Source organism: Rana temporaria, chromosome 13 (assembly GCF_905171775.1).
Source record: "Rana temporaria chromosome 13, aRanTem1.1, whole genome shotgun sequence".
NCBI classification, from domain to species: Eukaryota; Metazoa; Chordata; class Amphibia; order Anura; family Ranidae; genus Rana; species Rana temporaria.
This window is the reverse complement of record NC_053501.1, coordinates 4,748,139-4,774,368: the sequence shown is the minus strand read 5'-3', so window position 1 is coordinate 4,774,368 and position 26,230 is coordinate 4,748,139. Positions and strand designations below refer to the sequence as shown.

Below are 26,230 nucleotides of genomic sequence, written 5' to 3'. Positions count from 1 at the left end.
GATTAGCCATGTTTGGAGCTGGTGATTAGCCATGGTTGGAGCTGGAGATTAGCCATGGTTGGAGCTGGTGATTAGCCATGGGTGGAGCTGGAGATTAGCCATGGTTGGAGCTGGTGATTAGCCATGGTTGGAGCTGGAGATTAGCCATGGTTGGAGCTGGAGATTAGCCATGGTTGGAGCTGGAGATTAGCCATGGTTGGAGCTGGAGATTAGCCATGGTTGGAGCTGGTGATTAGCTATAGATGGAGCTGGTGATTAGCCATGGTTGGAGCTGGAGATTAGCCATGGTTGGAGCTGGTGATTAGCTATAGATGGAGCTGGTGATTAGCCATAGGTGGAGCTGGTGATTAGCCATGGGTGGAGCTGGAGATTAGCCATGGTTGGAGCTGGTGATTAGCCATAGGTGGAGCTGGTGATTAGCCATAGATGGAGCTGGTGATTAGCCATAGCTGGAGCTGGTGATTAGCCATGGTGTGCTGCTGTCACTCCCTCTACATGAACCACGTGTGTAGAAGGAAAGGGGTGGAGTCACTATCCGCTCCTCACTTCTACAACTTCCTTCCCCTCGAGGAGTCAGGTAAGTAAAACGGGGGCTCGGCGTCATCAGATGTTTTTTCACCCTAATGCATAGATTGCATTAAGGTGAATTATTTTTTTCCTTTACAACTCCTTTAAAAAAACAAACAAAAAAAACAATCTTTTTCTTTCCAACCGAGTTCTCCGCTTTGTTCACTTCCGCCAGCCGGATGTGACGTCATAACGTCGTGCCCAGGCCTCCAAAGGTCATAGAGATGACAGGGACCATCTGGTCACTGGAAATCTCTATGATCAACGTCTGGCGGCGGCGGATTCTTTCGCCGGATCGCACGGGGTGAGCCCGGACAAGCACTGGAGGGAGGCGGGAGATGTCCCCTTCCGCCGCCTGGAAGAACGATCAAGTGGCTGGATTGCCGCCATGATTGTTCTTACGGTGCACAGAAGCGCCGGCTGTAAAAGATGATATCTGAATGATGCCTGGAATCAAACAGATATCCGACATCAAAGACGTCATATGATGTCCTTGGGCTGAAAAAAACAGGACTTCATGCAGTGGCGTCACTAGGGTTGGTGTCACCCGGTGCAGTAAAACATGGTGTCACCCCCCCTCTGTCTAGGCTGCCCAGCACCAAGCAGGCAGCGCACGGGCACGAGGCACACCCAAAACCAGCCCCTGTAAATGATAGTATAGGGCAGTATAGTGGCAGGTTAGGGTAGTATAGAGTTGTATAGTGGCAGGTTGGTGTAGTGGGGTGGTATAGGACAGGTTAAGGTGGTATAGGGCATGTTGGGGTGGTATAGGGTAGTTTGGGGTGGTACAGGGCAAGTTAGGGTGGCATTGGGCAGGTTGGGGTGGTATAGGGCAAGTTATGGTGGCATAGGGCAGATTGGGGTGGTACAGGGCAAGTTAGGGTGGCACAGGGCAAGTTGGGGTGGCATGGGAAATTTTGGGGTGGTACAGGGCAGGCTGGGGTGGCACAGGGCAGGATGGGTGGTACAGGGCAGGCTGGGGTGGTACAGGGCAGGCTGGGGTGGTACAGGGCAGGCTGGGGTAGTATAGGGCTGGCTGGGGTGGTACAGGGCAGGCTGGGTTATACAGGGCAGGCTGGGGTGGCACAGAGCAGGCTGGGGTGGCACAGAGCAGGCTGGGGTGGTACAGAGCAGGCTGGGAATGTCAGCTAAAAAAAAAAAAAAAAACGGGATGGTGTCACCCCCCTAGCAACGCCTCTGACTTCATGGACATGGACTTCAGGACTGAATGTTCCGGCTTTGTCTGTACAGCATTGCTCTGACCTGCTTCCAGATAGTGACACCGGCTCAATGTTTCTCGGAACAGCTGCTTGTAGTGTGACGGGGTGATAGCACAGGAGCACAATTGGAAGACTGGGACAGAGCCTTCTCACCCCAAAAGAAAAAAGTGCCTAAACAGCGCCTTCATGGCGGGATCAGCTATTCATTTAATAGAAGCTGCACATTTAAAAGAGAACACTAGGTGGCAGCAGAGTACTATTATTCTCAGCTAAAAAAGGATGTACATATTTTGAGTTTGGTACTTATCTGTAACAACTTGTCCTCTGGGAGAATTACCCCCATTCATGACCAGGCCATTTTACATTACTTTAACCACTTAAGACCCGGACCATTATGCAGGTTAAGGACCTTGCCCCTTCGTGCGACGTGGCTCCTAAACAAAATTGGCGTCCTTTTTTCCCCACAAATAGAGCTTTCTTTTGGTGGTATTTGATCACCTCTGCGGTTTTTATTTTTTGCGCTATAAATAAAAATAGAGTGACAATTTTGAAAAAAATTCTATATTTTTTACTTTTTGCTATAATAAATATCCCCAAAAATATATAAAACTTTTTTTTCCCTCAGTTTAGGCCGATACGTATTCTTCTACATATTTTTCGTAAAAAAAAATCACAATAAGCGTTTATCGATTGGTTTGCGCACAAGTTATAGCGTTTACAAAATAGGGGATAGTTTTATGGCATTTTTATTAATCATTTTTTTTTTTTACTACTAATGGCGGCGATCAGCGATTTTTTTTCGTGACTGCGAATATTATGGCGGACACTTCGGACAATTTTGACACATTTTTGGGACCATTTTCACAGCAAAAAGTGCTATAAAAATGCACTGTTTACTGTGAAAATGACAATTGCAGTTTGGGAGTTAACTAGGGTGCACTGTATTTTTACCAAAAATAGGTAGAAGAATACGTATCGGCCTAAACTGATGAAGAAATTCGTTTTCTTACATTTTTTGGGGGATATTTATTATAGCAAAAATTATTATTATTTTTTTTTTTAACATTGTCGCTCTTTTTTTGTTTAGAGCGCAAAAAATAAAAAACGCAGAGGTGATCAAATACCACCAAAAGAAAGCTCTATTTGTGGGGAAAAAAGGACGTCAATTTTGTTTGGGTACAACTTTGCATGACCGCGCAATTGTCAGTTAAAGCGATGCAGTGCCATATCGTAAAAAATGGCCTGGTCTTTAACCACTTCAGTACCGCACATAGACATATGACGTCCACAAAGGGGCTCTCCTATCCTGGGTGGACGTCATATGACGTCCTGTACTTTGTGCGGTGATATCTGAATGATGGGTGCAGCATTCAGATATCATTGTGTTCCGGCGGCGATCCTGCGCACCATAAGAATGATCATAGCGCCGCTTGAAAGCATCCGGTGCTTTCTCCGGGCTCTCCCGTGCCATTGGGGGCTCGGAGAAAGAATTGCCCATTTTTTCACGATCTCATGCTTTCCAGCCTGGAGGAGATATGTGGGGTCTTATTGACCCCCCCCCCCCCCCCGCATCTCTCCATGAAGAGGACCTGTCACACACCTTTCCTATTACAAGGGATGTTTACATTCCTTGTAATAGAAATGAAAGTGATAAAAAAAAAGTGTAAAAAAAAAAAAAATTAAAATGCCCCTGTCCCCGGGTAGCTCGCGCTCAGAAGCGAACGCACATGTAAGTCCCGCCCACGTATGTAAACGTCGTTCAAACCACATATGTGAGGTATCGCCGCGTGCGTTAGAGTGTGTGCAACAATTCTAGCACTAGACCTCCTCTGTAACTCTAAACTGGTAACCTGTACATTTTTTCAAAGTGTCGCCTATGGAGATTTTTAAGTACCGAAGTTTGGCGCCATTCCATGAGTGTGCGCAATTTTAAAGCATGACTTGTTAGGTATCTATTTACTCGGCGTAACATCATCTTTCATATTTTACCAAGAAATTGGGCTAACTTTACTGTTTTGTTATTTTTTAATTGATGAAACCATTTTTTCCCCCAAAAAAAGGCGTTTGAAAAATGATTGCGCAAATACCGTGCAAGATAAAAAGTTGCAATGACCGCCATTTTATTCCCTAGGGTGTCTGCTAAAAAATATATATATAATGTTTGGGGGTTCTGAGTAATTTTCTAGCAAAATAATGATGATTTGTACATGTAGGAGAGAAGTGCCAGAATAGGCCCGGTATGGAGGTGGTGTAAAAGCCCGGTATGGAAGGGGTTAAGGGTGAATAAAAAATTCTGGTCTGTATAAGTGGTTAATGTTAGCGGCGGTAACACCACAATGCATGGGAATGTAGAAGTGTAAATGGGCCCTGAAAATTTAATGCTGTCTTTGGGTGATGAAAATGCTTTTGTGCGCTTTGCGTTTAACAGCAATTTAACCACTTAAGGACCGCCTCCTGCACATATACGTCGGCAGAATGGCACGGCTGGGCACAAGCACGTACCTGTACGTCCTCTTTAAGTGCCAAGCTCCGTGACCACGGCCGCGGTACCCCATCGCCGCTGGATTCCTGCGATCGGTCCCCGGAGCTGAAGAACGGGGAGAGGTGAATGTAAACACGGCTTCCCCGTTCTTCACTGTGGCGCCATCATTGATCGTCTGTTCCCTGATATAGGGAAACACGATCAATGATGTTACACGTCCAGCCCCGCCCCCCTAAAGTTCGAAACACATATGAGGTCACACTTAACCCCTTCAGCGCCCCCTTGTGGTTAACTCCCAAACTGCAATTGTCATTTTCACAGTAAACAATGCATTTTTATAGCATTTTTTGCTGTGAAAATGACAATTGTCCCAAAAATGTGTCAAAATTTTCCGATGTGTCCGCCACAATGTCGCAGTCACGAAAAAAATCGCTGATCGCCGCCATTAGTAGTAAAACATTTTTTTTAAATAAAAATGCAATAAAACTATCCCCTATTTTGTTAAGGCTATAAATTTTGCGCAAACCAATCGATAAACGCTTATTGTGATTTTTTTTTTTACCAAAAATATGTAGAAGAATACGTATCGGCCTAAACTGAGGGAAAAAAAACGTTTTTTTATATATTTTTTGGGGGATATTTATTATAGCAAAAAGGAAAAAATATTGCATTTTTTTTTCAAAATTGTCGCTCTATTTTTGTTTACAGCGCAAAAAATAAAAACCGCAGAGGTAATCAAATACCACCAAAAGAAAGCTCTATTTGTGGGAAAAAAAGGACGCCAATTTTGTTTGGGAGTCACGTCGCACGACCGCGCAATTGTCAGTTAAAGCGACGCAGTGCCGAATCGCAAAAACTGGCCTGGGTCCTTTACCTGCATTTTGGTCCGGGTCGTAAGTGGTTAAACCAGGACTTAATGTTTCTGCTTATAACCTGCATAATTCTGGTATTTTTAGGATGCGTTAAACCCCAGCGTTGTGCCCTTTCACCTGTCACAACTCAATGCAAACCGCATGTAACTGCCAAGTACAATCTCTATTCTGAAAGTTCTCTTGTCTTATATAAAGTGCACACTAGCTGGCAGCAGAGTACCATGTGGGTGCGCTCAACTTTCCCATAAGGTTCCAGCACCACTTAGCACTACACACATTCTGCATTGGAACTGACCGCTTTATATGCTGGACCCAAGCCTGGATTTTCAATAGTGCAGCCTGTAAGCAAACAAGTCTTGGCGCCCCCCCCCCCCCCCGCTAGGATCACCTCTTTTACATAGGACATTTCCATGTTTTCCTGATCCCAACCTGGCTTTGTGTATTGTGGGGAAAAAAAAAGATAACCTTGTATGCAATTAGTTTTCCTACTGATGATGGGAAAAAAATGCATGGCCGACAATCGATGTAAATTTGCGAAAAAAGGGATCTTTGCACTGAAAATAAAAAAATTGAAAATATATAGGTGCAGCAACCAACAGCAATCCAGGGGCGGACTGACAACTCATGGGGCCCCCGGGCAATAGGAGAATATGGGGCCACACAGTATACACACACATACCGTATACATAGACAGTATACACACACAGACACTCAATATACACACAGTGCCAGATTCAGAAAGAGATACGCCGTCGTATCTCTGAGTGCACTTGGTCGTATCTATGCGCCTGATTCATAGAATCAGGTTACGCATAGATCTCCCTAAGATCCGACAGGTGTAAGTGTCTTACACCGTCGTATCTTAAGCTGCAATTTCAGGCTGGCCGCTAGGTGGCGCGAGGAATATGCAAATTTGTATTTACGCCGATTCAGAAACGAACGACCGCTCGGCGCTATTTTTTTTTACGTCGTTTGCGTTCGGCTTTTTCCCGGCGTATAGTTACCCCTGCTATATGAGGCGTAGCTAATGTTAAGTATGGCCGTCGTTCCCGCGGCGAGTTTGGAAATATTTTACGTCGTTTGCGTAAGTCGTTTGCGAATACGGCTGGATGTAATTTACTTTCACGCCGAAAGCAATGACGTTTTGCGGCGGATTTTCGAGCATGCGTACTGGGATGTTTTCACGAACGGCGCATGCGCCGTTCAAAAAAACCACGTAAAATACGCGGGGTCAAGCCAAATTTGAATAAAACACGCCCCCAACATCCCCATTTGATGCAAGGCTTTCTCCCTGGTGTAGAGTGTCGTGCTCGCCCCCCTCCCCCTCCCTTGTAGAGTCAAGACGCCCACTAACACACAGCTCCTTTCTCTATCTGCAACGTAGAGAGCGTCCTGACTCTCCTGGAGTCCAAGGTAGGGGGCGAGCACGACACTCCACACCAGGGAGAAAGCCTCGCATTACTGTGTGGAGTTACAGACAGAAGAACAGGAAGTGAGGATTTCTCAGAAGAAATAAGGACATTTAAAAGCAAAATGGAAGGATGAGGTAAGTGAAGGAGGACGGCACTAAGGGAAAGGAAGATATTTAGGGAAAAAGAATTGTACCTTTACAACCCCTTTAAACTAATAACACACAAAGAATTAAATGTTACCATGTTTTTATTAAACACGCCGGGGCAGATCCACAGTGAGAGTACGCCGGCGTATCTACTGATACGCCGGCGTACTTTCAGATTTCCTGCGTTGTATCTTTAGTTTGATGCAATACTTCGGCGTCCGCTGGGTGGAGTTTGCGTCGCTTTCCGCCTCGGGTATGCTAATTAGCTATTTCCGACGATCCACGAACGTACGCGCGGCCGTCGCATTCTCTTACGTCGTCTATAGTCACAGTAAGGCCCCGTACACACGACCGGATCTATCCGCTGGCAGTTCCAGCGGACAAATCCGGTCGTCTGTACGGCCTAGCGAATATTTATCTGCGGAGATTCCTCGGCCCGATCGATTTCAAGAGGATATAAATTTCTTAGCATACTAAGAAATCTATCCGGTTGAATCGGCTCCAGCGGATTGATCCGGTCGTCTGTACAGACTCACCGGATCAATCCGTCCGATCCCCTCCCTCGCATGCGTTGTAATGATTCGACGCATGCGTGGAAGTACTTACCTTCCAGCGTCGCGCACATCGCCGCGTCATCGTCTCGGCGACGGCGCGACACGTCACCACAGATGAATTCCTCACGGATTTGGATCCGGTGGTGTGTACGTGGCCTAACAGTTTTTTTTCCTTTTGGGATAAAGGTTTTTACGTAAATAAATAAAAGCTGATCATTGCAAGCATCCCTGTCAGTGTTAATTGTTTTGTCTCAACCCTCTAACTCAGGGGTCCTCAAACTTTTTAAACAGGGGGCCGGTTCACTGTCCCTCAGACCGTTAGAGGGCCGGACTATAAAAAAAACTATGAACAATTTCCTATGCACACTGCACATATGTTATTTTGAGCCCCCCCCCCCCTCACCGTCATTTCAGACCATCATTGCAAGCCCCCCCTCACCACCATTTCAAATTCAAGCCATCATTTCAAGCCCCCCCCCCCCCCTCACCATTGCAAGCACCTCACGATCATTGCAATCCTCCCCCTTCATCATTATAAGCCCCTCATTGCAAGCCCCCCCTCACAATCATTAATTGCAAACCAATCATGATCATTGCAAGCCCCCCCCACCTCACCATCATCATCCCCTAATTGCAAGCCCCCCTCGCCATCATCATTGTAAGCCCCTCATTGCAAGCCCCCCCTCACAATCATTAATTGCAAGCCAATCAAGATCATTGCAAGCCCCCCCAATCATCATTACATCATCATCAGACCCCCCCCCCACCATCATCAGCCCCTCATTGCAACCCCCCCCCTCACCATTGTAAGCCCCTCATTGTAAGCCCCCCCACCTTTATCATTACATCACCAGCCCCTAATTGAAAGCCCCCCCACCATCATCATCATCATTACATCATCATCAGCCCCCCCATCATCATCATCATTTCATCATCATCAGCCCCCCTCACCATCATCATTAGCCCCCCCCACCATCATCATCAGCCCCCCACCATCATCATCATCATCATTACATCATCATTTCATCATCATCAGCCCCCCTCACCATCGCAAGCCCCCCCTCCCTCCCTCACCTCACCATCGTAAGCCCCTCACAGCCTTTCTCCTAACTGTGCCAAACTGCTGTCACGGTCCTGCTGTGTCACGGTCCCGCTGTGTCACGAAGCTCACAGTGTTGGTAACAGTTCTGGCGCGCTGTGATAAATGTCCCGCCCTCCTCCTCCTAGACCAGCTCGTGTGATAGACAGAACACTGGCTCTATCACACTAACTAGTCTAGGAGGAGGAGGGCGGGACATTTATCATAGCGCCAGAACTGTTAACACTGTGATCTCCGTGACACAGCGGGATCGCTGTGTTACAACCTGCCGTGTAACGGTGTTGCTTGTCAGGGTGGAGTGGGCCGGTTAAAAGTCCTCCGCGGGCCGCATGTGGCCCGCGGGCCATAGTTTGAGGACCCCTGCTCTAACTGCTACATCTGCATCTTTGAAAAACAGACTTACTGGATGTGAAGCAATGGAGACCGAATGTGACAACCAGGGGCTCTGCTGCAACGCGTTTCGTCAGAAATTACGTCTTCAGGAAGCTGTAATCGCCACTTTGCCACCTTACCACCCTTTGTGGGATCCAATTCGGGGTTCCATAGAGAATGGACTCATGATGCTAAATTAACGTATGGACTTATATGACCATTCAGACACGGAGTGCGACCATTCAGACACAGAGTGTGACCATTCAGACACGGAGTGTGACCATTCAGACACGGGGGCGAGGCGATCCTGTGATGGCTGCGATCTTTGGACATAGCCCATCACAGATCGGTCGCTGTAATTGGCCCTCCCAATCACATGATGGCTGATTGATTGATTGATTGATTTTTGAGCTTAATTAAGCGCCAAATGCCCACTGTGAAGTGAGCGTCTAAGCGCCGCTGGTGAGATGTAACTTTGAATCAATCCGTGTCTAATCACAGCCTTCACAAAACAAAAAGAACAAAAAAAGAAAACGAATGCAGCCATCACATCTAAGAATTGTTAAGTTGCAATATAATAAATGTTTGCTTTTGTGTTTGATACTGCGGAACTAATTGGTTGTTCTAAGCTTTGCACGCAGTCATCCTTTTCTGGTGAGTTGGATACAATAAGAGTCTCCTGGTCTCTTAATAAACAATTAAGGGTCAGGAAATGTTCATAGGCGGCCATGCGATGCTCTATTGTTTCCTCCTCGCTATAATATAAATAAGCAGCGTTCATCTCAGCGCTTCCACTTGACTTGAAGCACTTTCCAGAAATCTCATCGTGAGCGGAGTGCTGGAGAAAGGCCAAAAGATTCCTCGGCGCTCCCGAGAGAGGTGAGTTTACAGTAGGAGATGATGTTGGAGAATTAATGCATCATCTTTCCAGAGAAAAGAAAATCCCGAAAAATCCCGGCCTTATTGACTTCGCCCGTCATCTTCCTCCCTGGGGACAAATCACTCGCATCATGATGTGAACGCACGATTTCATGGAAACTTTGTATTTAAAACATCTGCTTTGTCCATTTTTCTTCATGTATTTGATTTAGTGTGTGTTAGTACGTGTGTCGGGGTCATAAGTGCTAACCACAGGGCTAAATGTTGGGGTTTTGCTATGTTATAGAGAGCAGGGCTCTCTGATTCCTCCTCTCAGGGGAGGGCTGGGCCAAGGGGCAGGGTGGCAATTGCCCCCAAATTATGTTCAAAATGGCCGGCAGCCGCAGCCCGCTACCATTTTCTTTTTTATTCTGGTCTAGGAATTTGGGTCGGGGGCACGGCCATGGCGACCGACCACTAGCTTTTGCATTTCGGGAGTTGTAGTCTGTGCTCAAGCTCCAAGTGGTTGGAAAACCGAGCAGCGCAGAGGAAACTACAACTCCCTGGGATCGGATTCTTGGAAGCAGGCAGAGGCAGTGCCAGGGAGTAAGGACATGTCGTGTAAGGACCTGCTGAGCTGAGATCACTGAGGTGAGAGACCCTTACACCCCTAGCTGACACAAAATACACCCCATGTAACCTTCCCCAGTGATCAGGCTGCATTAATGGGCACTGGTGAGGCTGCATTGAAAAACCAGGTGGGCCATGGATGGTGAGCTGATTCGGCAGTTCAATGGGCCACTTGACTGGACTCGCCCCCCAGGCCTAAGGCTGCCAGCCCTCACCTGCCTCCTGTATTGAATTGTATTGTAATTGTACTGTCTGCCCTACTATTGTAAAGCGCTGAGCAAACTGATGGCGCAATATAAATCCTGTATAATAATAATAATAATAATAATAATAATGTTAGAGGGTGGCTACGTTTGTTCTCCATGGTCCCACTGTATGTAGGAACGTAGCCACACTCTCTTGCTTACTTCCAAGATAGACTTCGGACCAGGGCTAGATAACATTGAGATTCTCCCCCACTCCCATTAGTGTCCTCCATCCCCCTTCACAATAGTGTCCTCCCCCCCCCCCCCCCACAGTAGTTTTTCTCCCCTCTCTCTCACAGTAGGGACTCTGCCCCCCATACAGTAGTGTTCTCTGCCTCCACATAGCAGTGTCCTGCCAGCCTTCACATCACCCCTCACTATAGCATCACTGGCCTGCACAAAGTCCTGACCTCAACCCAATAGAACGCCTTGTTCTAAGCCAGGCCTTCTCATCCAACATCAGTGCCTGACCTCACAAATGTGCTTCTGGAAGAATGGTCAAACCTTCCCATAGACCAGTGTTTCTCAACTTCAGTCCAAAAGCGGCCCCAACAGGTCATGTTTTTTAGGATTTGCCTCAGATGAACCAACGGAAAGCTTGAAAACATGACCTGTTGGGTTGCCTTGAGGACTGGAGTTGAGAAACACTGCCATAGACACACTCCTAAACCTTGTGAACAGTCTTCTCATGCCTCATACACACAATCGGTTTTCCCGACGGGAAAACTGCCATGTTTGCTTTTGTTCGGGAAAACCGGCCGTTTCCCGACAGGAAAACTACAAAGCAAAAAAATGAGAACTTGTTCTCTTTTTTCCCGCCGCGATTCTCTGCGTTTTTTGCTCAGCAATTTTCCTATGGGAAACACTGCAGTGGAGCATACACACACGGCCGGTTGTACACGGGGAAAAGCAACCAAGCAGGATTTTTAACCGCCAGGAAAACCGATCGTGTGTACGAGGCATTAGAAGAGTTGAAGCTGTTATAGCTGCAAAGGATGGGCCAATTTAATATTGAACCCTAAGGACTAAGACTGGGATGCCATTAAGTTCATGTGCGTGTAAAGGTAGGCAGTGCCGGCCGAAGACATTGTGCTGCCTGGGACCAAGAATGAAATGCTGCCCCCCCCCCCCCCCAGAAAAAAAATCACGCCAACCAAAAGGCCCCCACATTCATTATTTTATATCATGATAACTAAAGGGGACCCGTCATGGCTCTATACATGTATAAAGCAGTATAAAGAGGACCTGTCATGGCTCTATACATGTATAGGAGAATAAAGAGGGCCTGTCATTGCTCTATACATGTAAAGGAATATCAAGAGGACCTGTCATGGCTCTATAAATGTATATAGGACTATAAAGAGTACTTGACATGGCTCTATACATGTATAAAGGAGTATAACGAGGACCTGTCATGGCTCTATACATGTATAAAGAGAACCTGCCATGGCTCTATACATGTATATAGGAGTATAAAGAGGACCTGTCATGGCTCTATACATGTATAAAGGAGTATAACGAGGACCTGTCATGGCTCTATACATGTATAAAGGAGTATAACGAGGACCTGTCATGGCTCTATACATGTATAAAGGAGTATAACAAGGGCCTGTCATGGCTCTATAGATGTATAAAGAGGGCCTGTCATGGCTCTATACATGCATATAGGCGTATAAAAGGACCTGCCATGGGCTCTATACATGTATCCAGGAGTATAAAGGGACCTGTGAATTACCGGCGGCCACAATGTCTTTTGCGCAAACTAATCAATGTACGCTAATTGTGGGTTTGTTTTTGGTACCAAAAATATGTAGAAGAATACATATTGGCCTAAACTGAAGAAAATAGTTTATTTTTCTAAATTTTGGGGATATTTCTTATAGCAAAAAGTAAAAAAATATATATATTTATAGCACAAAAAATAAAAACCGCAGAGGTGATCAAATATCACCAAAAGAAAGCTCTATTTGTGGGGAAAAAAGGACATCAATTTTATTTGGGTAGCTAAAAGTGCTGCCTGGTACCCATGGTACCACCCGGTCCCATCATAGGGCCGGCCCTGAAGGTAGGCGTCCCAATACTTTTGTTAGTATAGTTTATGAATGTGAGCATATGCACTTAGACACTATTGAGAGTGGTAGTGCGGAGGTTTTTGTGATCGTTGTCTTACAACATTGGAATTTTTTTAAGTGATTGAAAATTTTATTCACAACTTTGATAGTAACAGACATTTGAGATTTGGTTACAATGTATAAAAAAAGTCTTAAAAAAACATACACAGAAAATATAAAACAAACTACATGCATACTAAAAAGAAGCACCAAATCTGAATGCATTCTGTAATTGTGATTTGGCAATTAACACTGCAGACAAAAGTGCTGTGGTACGAAACCGCCTTTGAAAAACCCAACAGAAAACCAATTGGCAGGCATCGGCCGGAATCTGGTTGGTTGTTGTGGGGGAGTACTTGAAAAGCATCAGTAATACATGTAGGGTTGGCTTTTAAAAAACATGAAAGAAAAGCCGATAGGGGTCTTGACTTTTCCCTCCTAGGGGGAGGAGAGGACCCTGGGACAGCCCCTCTGAAGACTTTGTAAAGGGACGTGCTTGTTCCACTTGGAAGGCTGAATGAACCGCTTATAGATATTCCTGTGCTCTGTTTAGTAAAGAAAAGACCAAAGGCATCCATCGTGTGGACATTCCATTTGTCTGACTACAGACGGGAACAAGCTGGTGTGTGATGGACTACACTGGGGGTCTGTTGCTTGGGACCTTGACCGGTGCTTCTCAACCCCCTGGCCATGGCACACTTCTGGGCCGTGGTCCTTCTTCTCCTGGACCTCCAACCAGCTGACCTCCCACATTGCCCCTCAACTTGCCACAGTTCCTCTAACAGCCTTCAAACCCCTGCAGAGTGTCAATAACTTACCTCCAGTCCCCCCCTAGTGCCCCCAAAACTTCAATACCATTCTACAGTGCTCCCCAACCTCCTATAGTGCATGGTCCCAATAGGCCCCATCAGGGCAGCCATCACAAATTTTGGAGCCCCTTACACAGCTTTAGGCAGGGCCTCCCTGGAGCAGAGAACCGGGGGGGGGCCTCGTCTCTCCTGCCACGAGATTATAGGCTGGGGGGGGGGGGTTGTGGTAATGAAAGTGTCATCTCTTCTCTCTCCTGCCATGAGATGTGGGATGGGGGGGGCGGGGGTTGGTGCTGACGAACAAAACAAAGTCAAGTCTTCTCTTCTCGCTCCTGCCGCGAGTTTCTAAAGGTGGGGGGGTTAAACGGAAAAAAAAATGAGGGGGTGTCCGGGCCACTGGGGACCATCGGCCCCTTACAGGTGTAATGCCTGTACCCCCCTGATGGCGGCTCTGGACCCCATCCTGAAATATTCCTGTAGGCCTGGGAGATCGCAGTAAAGTCAGGAAGCAAAGGGTCAAAGAGCATATGTAAACTGGCCCTTTCTTTAGAAAGTTTGGAGACCCCGGTCCTACTTAATTAAAAACAAAGTTTGGGCTTTATTTATACTTTATTAGATGCATAGGTGTGCACCTCAAAGCTCTGTGCCTGTGTGTGTGTCCATATATATGGCCCTTGACATTGATCTCCTTGCTAGCACAGTGAAAGAGAAGTGCGTAATCTTCTCTTATGGTAGAGCCTGTAATGCCGCGTACACACGATCGGAAATTTCCGACAAGAAAACCGTGGAATTTTTTTCCCAACGGAATGTTGGCTCAAACTTGTGTTGCATCCACATGGTCACACAAAATTCCGACCGTCAAGAACGCGGTGACGTACAACACTACGACGAGCCGTTTAAAATGAAGTTCAATGATTCTGAGCATGCGTCGAATTGATTCCAAGCATGCATGTTTTTTTTTGAGCGTCGGAATTATATACAGTCGGTCGGAATTTCCGCCAAGAACTTTTCCCGTCTGAAAACTTGAGAACCAGCTCTCAAATTTTTGCCGTGGGAAATTCCGACGGAAAAAGTCCGATGGGGCCTAAAAACACGGTCGGAATTTCCGACCAAAGGCTCACATTGAACTTTTCTTGTCCGAAATTTCGACCGTGTGTACGCGGCATAAGAGGGAGATCCTTCCCATCTCCCCACTGATACACAGAGCGATCATGCTAATGTGCACTGGGTGAATAGGGCGTGCCTGAACACACCCGTCCCACTCTGTGCACACACATATGATTAGATGTTTCTGGATTGGATATGAATTACTCTTCTTTTGCAGGTTCTCATTGCTCTTTTACTGAATAAGCTTTGCACGTCCTCCTAAGACATGTTCCAAGATTCAGCAGCATACAAAATGAAAAAACAAAAACACAAACACAGAAGCCATCTTACAAAGACGACTCAATGTATAAACAAATCCAACCTTAGAATACAAAAACATAAAATGCAAAAGCAACTTAAAGACTCTCCATGATAGGAGAAAATATATCACACAGCCATGTAAATGATACTAACATTCTATTTACAACCATAAAAATAATATAATACAAAAGTGAAAAATATGATTTGAAGGTTTGTGTCTCCACCCTCGAGACAGAGCATAACGATGGAGTCATAGCTGATCTCCCAAGTTTATTTTTATTTTTTTCCCTGTTGATTTTCCAAAGTGACGTAAAAGAGTTCTGCCTGTTACTCAGTCCGATAGCTTCCACGGAGAACTGAAGCAACAGTCCGGTCACATGATTGGTCACATTGGATCTTCTCATACTAATTAAGAAAAGGAGACCGAGGACTATATTTGGCGTAGGAGTCCGGTCCAATGTAAACAGCTTATTTTGTTTCCGTAACGTTCGAAAAAGTCTTCGATACCATTTGAGTTTCTCCCGAGAGAATCAAGAAGGTTTAATTGACTCAAAAAGTTTTTGTGTGTCGTTAACTCTTCGTTCAACCATGTCTGCCGTCTTCAAAATGGACTTTACTTCGTTTCTTGAAAGGTTTCCCTTCATGTACAGAATGGCTTCTATTTGCTTGTTCCTGCAAAAGATAAATGTAATTGTTAGGGTTGTCCAGATACCGATACCAGTATCGGTATCGGGACCGATACCGAGTATTTGCGGGAGTACTCGTACTCGCGCAAATACCCCCGATACCTAAATAGAATACTTCCCCCCCCCGCCGCTGCCGCCGCATCGCGCCGCCGCATCGAGGGACATGGCTAGAGGGACATTGCTGCATATGTGAGGGACATGGCTAGAGGGACATTGCTGCATATGTGAGGGACATGGCTGCATATGTGAGGGACATGGCTAGAGGGACATGGCTGCATATGTGAGGGACATGGCTAGAGGGACATTGCTGCATATGTGAGGGACATGGCTAGAGGGACATGGCTAGAGGGACATGGCTGCATATGTGAGGGACATGGCTAGAGGGACATGGCTGCATATGTGAGGGACATGGCTAGAGGGACATGGCTGCATATGTGAGGGACATGGCTGCATATGTGAGGGACATGGCTAGAGGGACATGGCTGCATATGTGAGGGACATGGCTGCATATGTGAGGGACATGGCTAGAGGGACATGGCTGCATATGTGAGGGACATGGCTAGAGGGACATGGCTGCATATGTGAGGGACATGGCTAGAGGGACATGGCTGCATATGTGAGGGACATGGCTAGAGGGACATGGCTGCATATGTGGGGGACATGGCTGCATATGGGGGGGACATGGCTGCATTTGGGGACACATTTAAAAAAAGTATCGGTATTCGGTATCGGCGACTACTTGAAAAAAAGTATCGGTATTCGGTATCGGCGAGTACATGAAAAAAAGTATCGGTACTTGTACTCGGTCCTAAAAAAGTGGTATCGGGACAACCCTAGTAATTGTAATCACTTAACATGCGTACACCCAACATGGTAAAATGTATCTTAACCGCTTGCCGACCACCGCACGAGGATTTACGTCGACAGAATGGCACGGCTACGCAAATGGGCGTATATCTATACACCTTTCTTACAATGTATTGTATTTTTTTTCAGTGAATACAAGGCATTGTCCGGCTGGTTTAGGTGGAGAGCAGAGGTGATGAAATCACGATCTCCTTCAATCATTCAATGTCTTGTATTCACAAAATTATAAATGAACGTCGGAGGTGTCAAACATGCAACCTATCATGATGGACATGCAATAATGTCTGGCAGCTTACCTTCTCCTCATGTGTCCATTAGGCCCCGTACACACGAGGGGATCTCCGCTGGAAACGGTCCGCCGGACCGTTTCCAGCGGAGATTCCTCCTCCGGATTTTGATCCGATGGCTTGTACACACCATCGGATCAAAATCCGCAGTGACGTGTTGCGCTGTCGCCGCGACGATGACGCGGCGACGTGCGCGACACTGGAAAGTAAGTACTTCCACGCATGCGTCGAATCATTACGACGCATGCGAGGGAGGGGAGCGGACGGATTGATCCGGTGAGTCTGTACAGACGACCGGATCAATCCGCTGGACACGATTCAAGCGGATAGATTTCTTAGCATGCTAAGAAATTTCTATCCACTTGAAATCGATCGGCCGGACGAATCTCCGCGGATAAATATCCGCTAGGCCGTACAGACGACCGGATTTGTCCGCTGGAACTGATCCGCGGATCAATCGCAGTGGATAGATCCGGTCGTGTGTACGAGACCTTACTCTCTTCTGGCTGCCTTTTTATCATCTCTCCTCCCTGTATGGCCCCACCCCAGGCCATCCCAGGAAGTCTATATTAACTGTTGCACTGCAGGTCTGCTTTGCTGTTCAACTTTGTTTGTTAGCTTGTTCCTGTCTGCCATGTGCTACGTTTACCTTTCTGTGTACCGATTTTGGCTCGTCTCTGATTACTCCTGTTTGCCTGTGACCCTGACCTTTTGGCCTGTCCCTTGGTTACCCTTGTCTGCCTGTTGTCCCGACCTCGGCTTACCCATCACCATCCCTTGTGTCCTCAGTGGCTGCTTCCCCTCTCTCCCTACGGAGCGTGACCTGGGGGACCCCAGGGGCCGCGACCTGGGTTCGGTTGCAGCGAAGGCCATCCTCACCACTAGAGGCTCTGGTGAACACCTGCTGGACCTTAGTTTCCTGTCCATCCGCAGCAGTCTGCTATTGGGTTCACTACCTTGTGGTGCACCCAGGTCTCCATCGGAGTGCATTTGTCACCTGGCCACAGGTGACCTGACACAACCCCCCGTGTTCAATGTGCAGAGGAGAGGCCATTTGTACTGAACCCAGAAGATCTCATCTATCCCTTTATGTAGCATGAGCTACTACACTCATCTACAGCATCTCCCTCGGAATATCAGATATGCATACTTGCTTTCTTGCCAAGCTGACCAAATGTAAGTATGCAAAAAAAAAAATAGAATTCCTGGAATTCCCCTTTAAACGGTTGGGTATATACACAGCATTCTTCTGGTTAGCGTATCTTGTTTTTTATTTACTGTTTAGCTTCCAATTTTAATTCCCTCGGCTCACCACAATATTTGGGGTTTGGACCTTTATCTTACCGGCTGCTCTGAGTTGGCTGAATCAGTTTCCTTCCAACTGTTTTAAAAAATTAGGTCCCCTGGACTTCTGTATAAAGACAACGATTCCCAGGGCGCCCCTCATGTTCATGAGATCATTATCCTCTGGCTGATTTTATTTGCTACATTGGGTTTTATTTTTTCTAAGGAATTTGAGTGTATCACGGAGAAACGTGCCAAGACCAGCAAATGCACACCATACGAATTATTCATCTGGCCAGCCGAGGGAATTGCACTTCGTTGGAAATTAGATCTCCAGTTTGACTTCCAAGAAAAGCCCTTCTTTCCGGGAAGTCAGCTGGCTGCTTCGTAAAACCGCGAAGCCATCTGGAGACATTCAGTGGAGTGTTGTGTTAAACATTTCTTGAATGTTAAAAGAAGTTGAAAGTGAAAGCAAATGTTTTTTTGTTCAACTGGATCAATCATTACCTCCAATCATGAATTTACCATTATTGCTCTGCAGCCACCACCCTTGATATATAGAGCAGTAAAGATCCAAATGTAGTTAAGACTTTCTATGGGCCGTATTGGTGGCAACACAATAAAGTTGTGGAGATTGTAAACCTTCCACAATGGCTCAGAGCATGCATTGGAGGGGGAGCCCATAATATCACATGTTACAACTCTCCCCCCACCCATCCAAGGATATCAGTGTCTCATCCCCCACCCATCCAATGATATCAGTGTCTCTTCCCCCACCCATCCAATGATATCAGTGTCTCTTCCCCCACCCATCCAATGATATCAGTGTCTCTTCCCCAATCCATTCAGTGATATCAGCGCCTCTTGCTCCACCCATTCAGTGATGTCAGCCCATTCAGTGATGTCAGCACCTCTTTCCTGACCAATCTATTGATATCAGTGCCCCTCTTCACACCCAAATTCAATGATGTTGGCATCTCCTCCCCCACCCATGTCAGCGCCACTTCTCCCACCCATCCAGTGATATCGGTGCCTCTTCCCCCACTCTTCCAGTAATATCAAACACCTCCACCCCAACCCATCCAGTGATATCAGTGCCTGTTTCCCCACACATCTAGTGATATCAGCCCTCTTCCCCCATCCATTCAGTGATATCAGTGCCTCTTCCCCCACCCTTCCAGTAACATCAGCACCTTCACCCCAGCCCATCCAGTAATATTGTTGCCTCTTCCTCCACCCATCCTCTGATAACCGCACCTCCTCAACCACTCATCCAGTGATATCAGTCCTCCTCCCCCATCCAACCAGTGATATCAGTGCTCTCTCCCCACCCATCCATGGACACCAACACCTCAACCACTCATCCAGTGATATCAGCCCTCTTCCCCCATCCAAACAGTGATATCAGTGCTCTCCCACCCACCCATCCATGTACACCAACACCTCAACCACTCATCCAGTGATATCAGTATCTCTTCCCCCACCAGCCAAGTGATATCAGCACCTCCTCCCCAACTCATCAAGTAATACCAGTGCTTCTTATCCCAACTACCCACTGACATTGGCACCTCCACCCCAACCCATCCAGTGATATCAGCCCTCTTCACACATCCATCCAGTGATATCAGTGCCTCTTTACCCACCCTTCCAGTAACATCAGCACCTTCACCCCAGCCCATCGAGTAATATTGGTGCCTCTTCCTCCACCCATCCACTGATAACAGCACCTCCTCAACCACTCATCCAGTGATATCAGCCCTCTTCCCCCATCCAACCAGTGATATCAGTGCTCTCTCCCCACCCATCCATGGACACCAACACCTCAACCACTCATCCAGTGATATCAGTATCTCTTCCCCCACCAGCCAAGTGATATCAGCACCTCCTCCCCAACTCATCAAGTAATACCAGTGCTTCTTACCCCAACTACTCACTAACATTGGCACATCCACCCTAACCCATCCAGTGATATCAGCCCTCTTCCCCCATCCATCCAGTGATATCAGTGCCTCTTCCCCCACCCTTCCAGTAACATCAGCACCTTCACCCCAGCCCAGCCAGAAATATTGTTGCCTCTTCCTCCACCCATCCACTGATAACAGCACCTCCTCAACCACTCTCCCAGTGATATCAGTCCTATTCCCCCATCCAAACAGTGATATCAGTGCTCTCCCACCCACCCATCCATGGACAACAACACCTCAACCACTTATCCAGTGATATCTGTGCCTCTTCCCCCATCAGCCAAGTGATATCAGCACCTCCTCCCCAACTCATCAAGTAATACCAGTGCTTCTTATCCCAACTACCCACTGACATTGGCACCTCCACCCTAACCCATCCAGTGATATCAGCCCTCTTCACCCATCCACCCAGTGATATCAGTGCCTCGTCCCCCACACTTCCCGTAATATCAGTACCTCCACCCCAACCCACCCAGTATTATAAGTGTCTCTTCCCCCAACAATCCACTGACATCGGCACCTCCTTAGTCACCCATCCAGTGATATCAGCCCTCTTCTCCAGCCATCCAGTGTTATCAGCACCTCCTCAACCACTCATCCAGTGATATCAGCCCTCTTCCCGATCCATACAGTGATATCAGTGCTCTCCCCCCACCCATCCATGGACACCAAAACCTCAACCACTTATCCAGTGATATCAGGTCTCTTCCCCGATGCATCCAGTGATATCAGCACCTCCTTATCCACTCACCCAGTAATATCAGCCCTCTTCCCCCATCTAACCAGTTATATCAGTGCCTCTTCGCCCACCCACCAAGTGATATCAGCACCTCCTCCCCGGTCTGTCTACCTTTTAATAAATCAACCCTTATACTTATTTTCTCCTTTGAGGGGACGGCTCCATAATATCCTTACCGAATATCTGGATAGTCTTCAACCAGTGTGGCTACTTCCAGCTGAATTGCATTCAGATCCTGAAGTCGAATAATTTCTGCCACCTTTGGTAAAGCAGGTTTCAGCCAATCTTCACCTGAGCGCTGTTAAAATAATGATATATTATTATATTTAGTAATCAAGAGCAAAAGCCACAGGTGAGCTAAGAAGACACAGTGCTAAGACGTCCCCTGAGGTCTAACAGTTATGTGATCCACCTGACCTTATGCTTATAATAAACGCTATCGCCCAGCCTCTAAGTGTGCCCAACATTGCTCTTAGGCTTTAGTATAAGACTATCAGGAGAATTCATAGAGAGTGTCTTAAGCTGGCCATACATTATACAATTTTCTTGTACAATTTTACTTTAGACTCACCAAAACCATATAATATCAGGTCAGACCTAAACACTTTCAATTTGCATGCAATCAGGCAGGCCCTTGCACTACATGATTGAAGGTAAATCTAAAGGAAACTGGACAAAAAAAATTGTATTCTGTTGTAGGCAGGATCATGAATCAGGATCATGCACCGAATGTGGAGGTGCAATGAAGCCAGAGTGTCCATATGAACACTTCGGCCTCAATAGAACTGTGCTTCCTCTTGCCACCGCGGCTGCCACAGTGGCAGTAAAGCTTTGAAGATGGGTGGACAGAGCCTGATGGGGATTCAGACATTAGTTCCCTATAAGGTCCACTTGCTTTGTGCATGCTGGAAGACCAGCAGCCCACGGACTCCTGATCAGTGCTCTGCGCTCTCAGCCAATGGCTGAGAGCGCTGATCGGAGTGTTCTAGCGCTGTCTAGTGCTTTACGCACTAGACAGCTTGCTATTGGTTATAGAATTTGCCCACTGCCAATTATAGGAAGAGAACAGACCTGATGGGAAACTAGTGTTTTAGCTTCCCGATCAGGCTCCACCTACTGAATGTCATTGGTTGTTAGGAGGCTGTCGCCTTTAAATCCGACAGCCTCCTTAACCAATAACAGGTGGGGAAAGAGAAGGTAGCAGCGGCACACATGCTCCTCTTCTTCACAACGTACAGAGACGGCACTCTGCCTGTCTCTGTACAGTGGAACCTCGGATTGCGAGTAACGCGGTTACCGATAGTGTTGCTCACGAATATTCGTATTGCGAATATTCGGCTCGAATATGGCATATTCGAGTATTCGCGAATATATCGAATTTCGCGGCCAATATTCGCTATTCCGAATATTCGCATTTTTTCAATTTTATTTTTAAAACAGATCACATCCTAGTGATCTCCATCGACGTCTAAAAGCATTGCTGGTATGATTAGAGACACTGGGCCGGGTAGCTGAGCGATCATTTTATATTGCCGAATATTCGCAATGCGAATATTCGGCAATAGGAATATTGCGCGATTATTTTCTCCGCCCTTCTTTTGCATCAGAGCCAATCAGAGTTCTCCTACCACAGTTGTCGAAATTCCGCAATCAATTTCGCATTCACTTTCGCGAAATTTCGATAATATATCACGAATATTCGATTTCAGCATGAGCCAATCAGAGTTCTCCTACCGCACTTGTCGAAATTTCGCAATTATTTTCGCATTCGCAATAGCGAAATTTCGCAAAAATTTAATTTGGATAAAATATCACGAATATTTGATTTTAGCGAATATTTCTCGAATATTCGGCTATATATTCGTGATATATCGCGAAATCGAATATGGCGTATTCCGCTCAACACTAGTTACCGAGTGTTTTCGCAATACAAGCGCTGATTTTTAAAAATCGTAACACGGTTTGCGAGTGTTGTCTTGCAAAACGAGCAGGATTCAGGCCAAAGCGGTGTGCAGTAGTACGTTTGGCCTGAGGTGGGGGGGGGGCGCCGGAGCCAAACAGAGCCAAAAGTCGCCGATCTACGCCATTTGGAAATGGGGATTTGCTTTGAAATACAAGTGCTTTGGATTACAAGCGCATTTCTGGAACAAATTATACTCGAAAACCAAGTTTTCACGATATTACAATTATTTGCACAAAGCTCGCCTCTTTCATGTGCAAATCTAAAATCCTTTAGTGAGACTGGAATCCTTTGTTACTAGACTGCGCAATATTTTTTGTCTCGGTTCTCGTTTAAACTATTTCTTTGGTAGTTCCAGACCTCAGCAGCACAAGAGATTAATTAGCGGAGTCAAGGCACCTTTTGTCTGGATACCTATAGAGATCGGGAGTTGATGTTGTGCTTTGGAAATTGCAGCCCACGTTTTCATACTTTCAAAGAATTCCTGACACCGCCAACCTAAGAGGCCTCTTCACCGTTTATTTTGGAAATTCCTGCGTGGGGGGAAAAGGGCCGGGCAGCAGTTTTATCCTATTACAGAAGCCGAGACGCGGAAGGAACACCATTTACACATTCGACGTTTGATTTTATTTTGCCACTCTTGTTTAGAAACACCTCCTTCTGTCCCCGAATAATATCTCTATTTTAATGAAGTTTCTTTATTATTATTATTAATACAGTAAAACCTTGAATTGCGAACATAATTCGTTCCAGAAGCATGCTTGTGACCAGGGCTGGACTGGGACAAATATTTGGCCCTGGACTTCATCCAGACTGGCCCACTTTGACAGGTCTCTCCCATGGCGGCCGGACAACTCCCGCACCCCCCACCCCCCGGCCACCCAAGCCCCCTCTCCCCCTTCACTAGCCACTACTTTATTAGAGTAGAACGTCTGGTACTGGTACTTTTTTAGGCAGTACCAGTGGGGAAGCTAGACATTATTTCACCCAGGGGAAAGGATCAGTTTGGTGCCCCTCCTTATGGGACAAGATTAGGCAGAAGTGAGAAACTCCCAGGCCATAGCTGTTGAGTCGGCTGTCTGTCCCCTCACTCATGCTCCTCTGTTGTCCCCCCTGCTTCTCTGGTCCTCCCCCTGTTTCTCTGTTCCCCCCAGGGGAGCGCTGCATGGGGGGGGGGAGAGGAGGTGAGCGCTGCGGGGAGGGAGAGGAGGTGAGCGCTGCGGGAAGGGAGAGACAGAGAAGCGGAGGGGGGGGCGGTGGTCCGCTGTCACTGAAGCTGGCCCACTGAGCCATCAGCCCACCGGGAAACTCCCTGTAGTCCCAATGGAGATCAACATTAGATCAACATGGCAGCCAGGCTTCTAGAATTTTCATTTCTTTGTACAGTAAAACCTTGTTTTAAGAGTAACTTGGTTTAAAAGCATTTTGCAAGACAAGCAAAATGTTTTAATAAATTTTGCCTTGATATACAAGCGATGTCTTGATATAAGAGTAGCGTCATGTCACCACTGAGTATAAAAAAAGGAGAGGAGCCTCTAGGTGTAGCAATATGGTTACATTTAATGAAGGTACAACATTTAGCAACTTGTTGCTACACTAAGATGCCGGTTCACAGGGGCGACGCGACTCTTTGCGAGGCAACCTGGACGCGACCCGAGCGCGCACCACAGCGCGACTTGGGGCGACTTAGGAGGCGACTTCGAGTCGCCTCCAGGACAGGCGACTTTCCAGTGGCCAATCCAGTGGCTCTGTGGGAGGGAAGGGGGGAGGGAGGGGTTTGCCCTAAAAACTCTTTTCACTTCCGGAAAAGTCGCTGCAGTAAAGGCCCCATGCACACGAGACGCTGGTAAACTCGAGTTCAGAGGCATTTGGGCATTTATTTCAACTGCCCCTGAACACATTTATGCTATGTGTCCACGCACACATTCACGTTTTTTTTGCGTTTTAAAGCAGTTGGGTTTAGGCTCGTTTTTTCAGATGCAAAATTTTGGGTTCAGATGCAAACGTTTTTGCGTTTCAAAGCTTTGGGAGGGTCTACAATGTCTTTATTATGAACACTGATAGCCGCAAACGCGGTAAAACGCCACTAAACGCAGCAAAACGCCGCAAAATTCGCTGCAAAAAACAGTGTTTTAAATGCCGGTTTTTGCCTTTGAAAACTTGAGTTTACATGTGTTTGCATTTGCTTTTCGTGTGCATGGGGCCAAAGACAGTGATCCGACTTCTGAGGCGACTTCCATTGAAGTCGCCTAGAAGTCGGATTGAAGTAGTACAGGAACCTTTTCTGAAGTCGGAGCGACTTCAGTAGTGTACATTAAGACGGCTCCATTCACTTCAATTGATTTTCAGCACGACTTGGGGCGACTTCAAGCCAGATCCCAAGACGCCCCCCTGTGTGAATGGACTCTGAGGCCTCGTACACACGACCGAGTTCCTCTGCAAAAAACAGCAAGAAACTTGCTGGGAGATATTTTTTTGCCGAGGAAACCGGTCGTGTGTACACTTTCGTCGAGGAAACTGTCGAGAAACTCGACGAGCCAAAAAGAGAGCAAGTTCTCTATTTCCTTGATGGGAATGGAGAAAATTGGCTTGTCGAGTTTCTCGACGGCTTCAAAAGGAACTCGACGAGCAAAACGATGTGTTTTGCCCGTCGAGTTTCTCGGTCGTGTGTACGAGGCCTTAGAGGTAAGCCTCTCTTCTCTTTTATACCCTGTAAAAAAAATGCGTTGGACTACGTTGGCATGTTTCTGGAACGAATTATGCTTGCAAACCAAGGTTTTACTGTATAGGTTTCTTTAACATTCTTGCACCTTGGACTTATCAATCCATTACGATCTCTGGCTAGTCTTTCCACTTTCCAACAAATCTGCTACAAGTTGACCCCTCAAAATGCTGCAAAAACAAGTCTGTCTTTAAAGTCGCCGTATTGGTTATGATATAAAAAAAGAGGCTTACATAAAAAGCTGAGAACGAATCGATGAGCTCTGCATTCTCGGCGATCTGGTTAGCCAAAGTTTGCATCTGCTGCACGCTTTTATAGCTGACTTTTCTCTTCAGGATCCGCGCCAGGTGCTCTTTGACCAGGAACAGATGGATTTTCCCAGACAAAACCTAAAAGGAAAACATCATAGACTTAATAAACCTATAGTATGTGGGGGTTTTTCAGAACAATGGTTTACTAACTATACATTGGCTTCGTCAACTGACTCCATCACCAAAATCAAAGTATCAATAAAAGAGTTCCGGGACCCGGGACATACCTGCTAATTGCGGGAATGTCCCGGGCAATCCGGGACACGTGGGCACCCTATTGCAAAGACAATATCAGACTTATCTCTACTGCTGCCCATGCTTCTAATTGCAGATGAAGAGGAATGGCAGCCCAAAAACTCTTCAAAAACCAATGAACCTTCGAGAGTGTTGATCTGGTTCCCCCCTGATGCTTGCAATGGTTCTTCCCAGAGACCCCTCGTTATTACAGAGCACACTAATGAGGTAGGGGTCAGCAGGATGAACCACTGAGGACAACGGGGAACCAGTTTTCTGATACTCCTGGAAGTGTTGATTTCTAAAAGGTAATTTTTCTTTATTAGGCCGAGTTCACACTGTCGCCGCATGCGGCGCTCAGCAGGGGTCCGGTGCGTGTTGGTTCAACGGTT

General features: G+C 46.7%; 1 protein-coding gene across 1 annotated transcript in view; it reads right to left on the bottom strand.

Annotated features, from left to right (window-relative positions):
- Nucleotides 1-14,693: 14,693 nt before the first annotated feature.
- The window catches only part of TNFAIP2 (TNF alpha induced protein 2), a 33,181-nt gene continuing 21,644 nt past the window's right edge, over nucleotides 14,694-26,230 (bottom strand). Inside the window, exons 10-12 of the mRNA XM_040332118.1 lie at nucleotides 25,527-25,682; nucleotides 20,788-20,909; nucleotides 14,694-15,456 (exon numbers count right to left, since the gene is read on the bottom strand). Coding sequence (XP_040188052.1) covers nucleotides 15,315-15,456; nucleotides 20,788-20,909; nucleotides 25,527-25,682 — 420 coding nt within the window. The 3' untranslated portion in view covers nucleotides 14,694-15,314. The remainder of the gene's footprint in view (nucleotides 15,457-20,787; nucleotides 20,910-25,526; nucleotides 25,683-26,230) is intronic.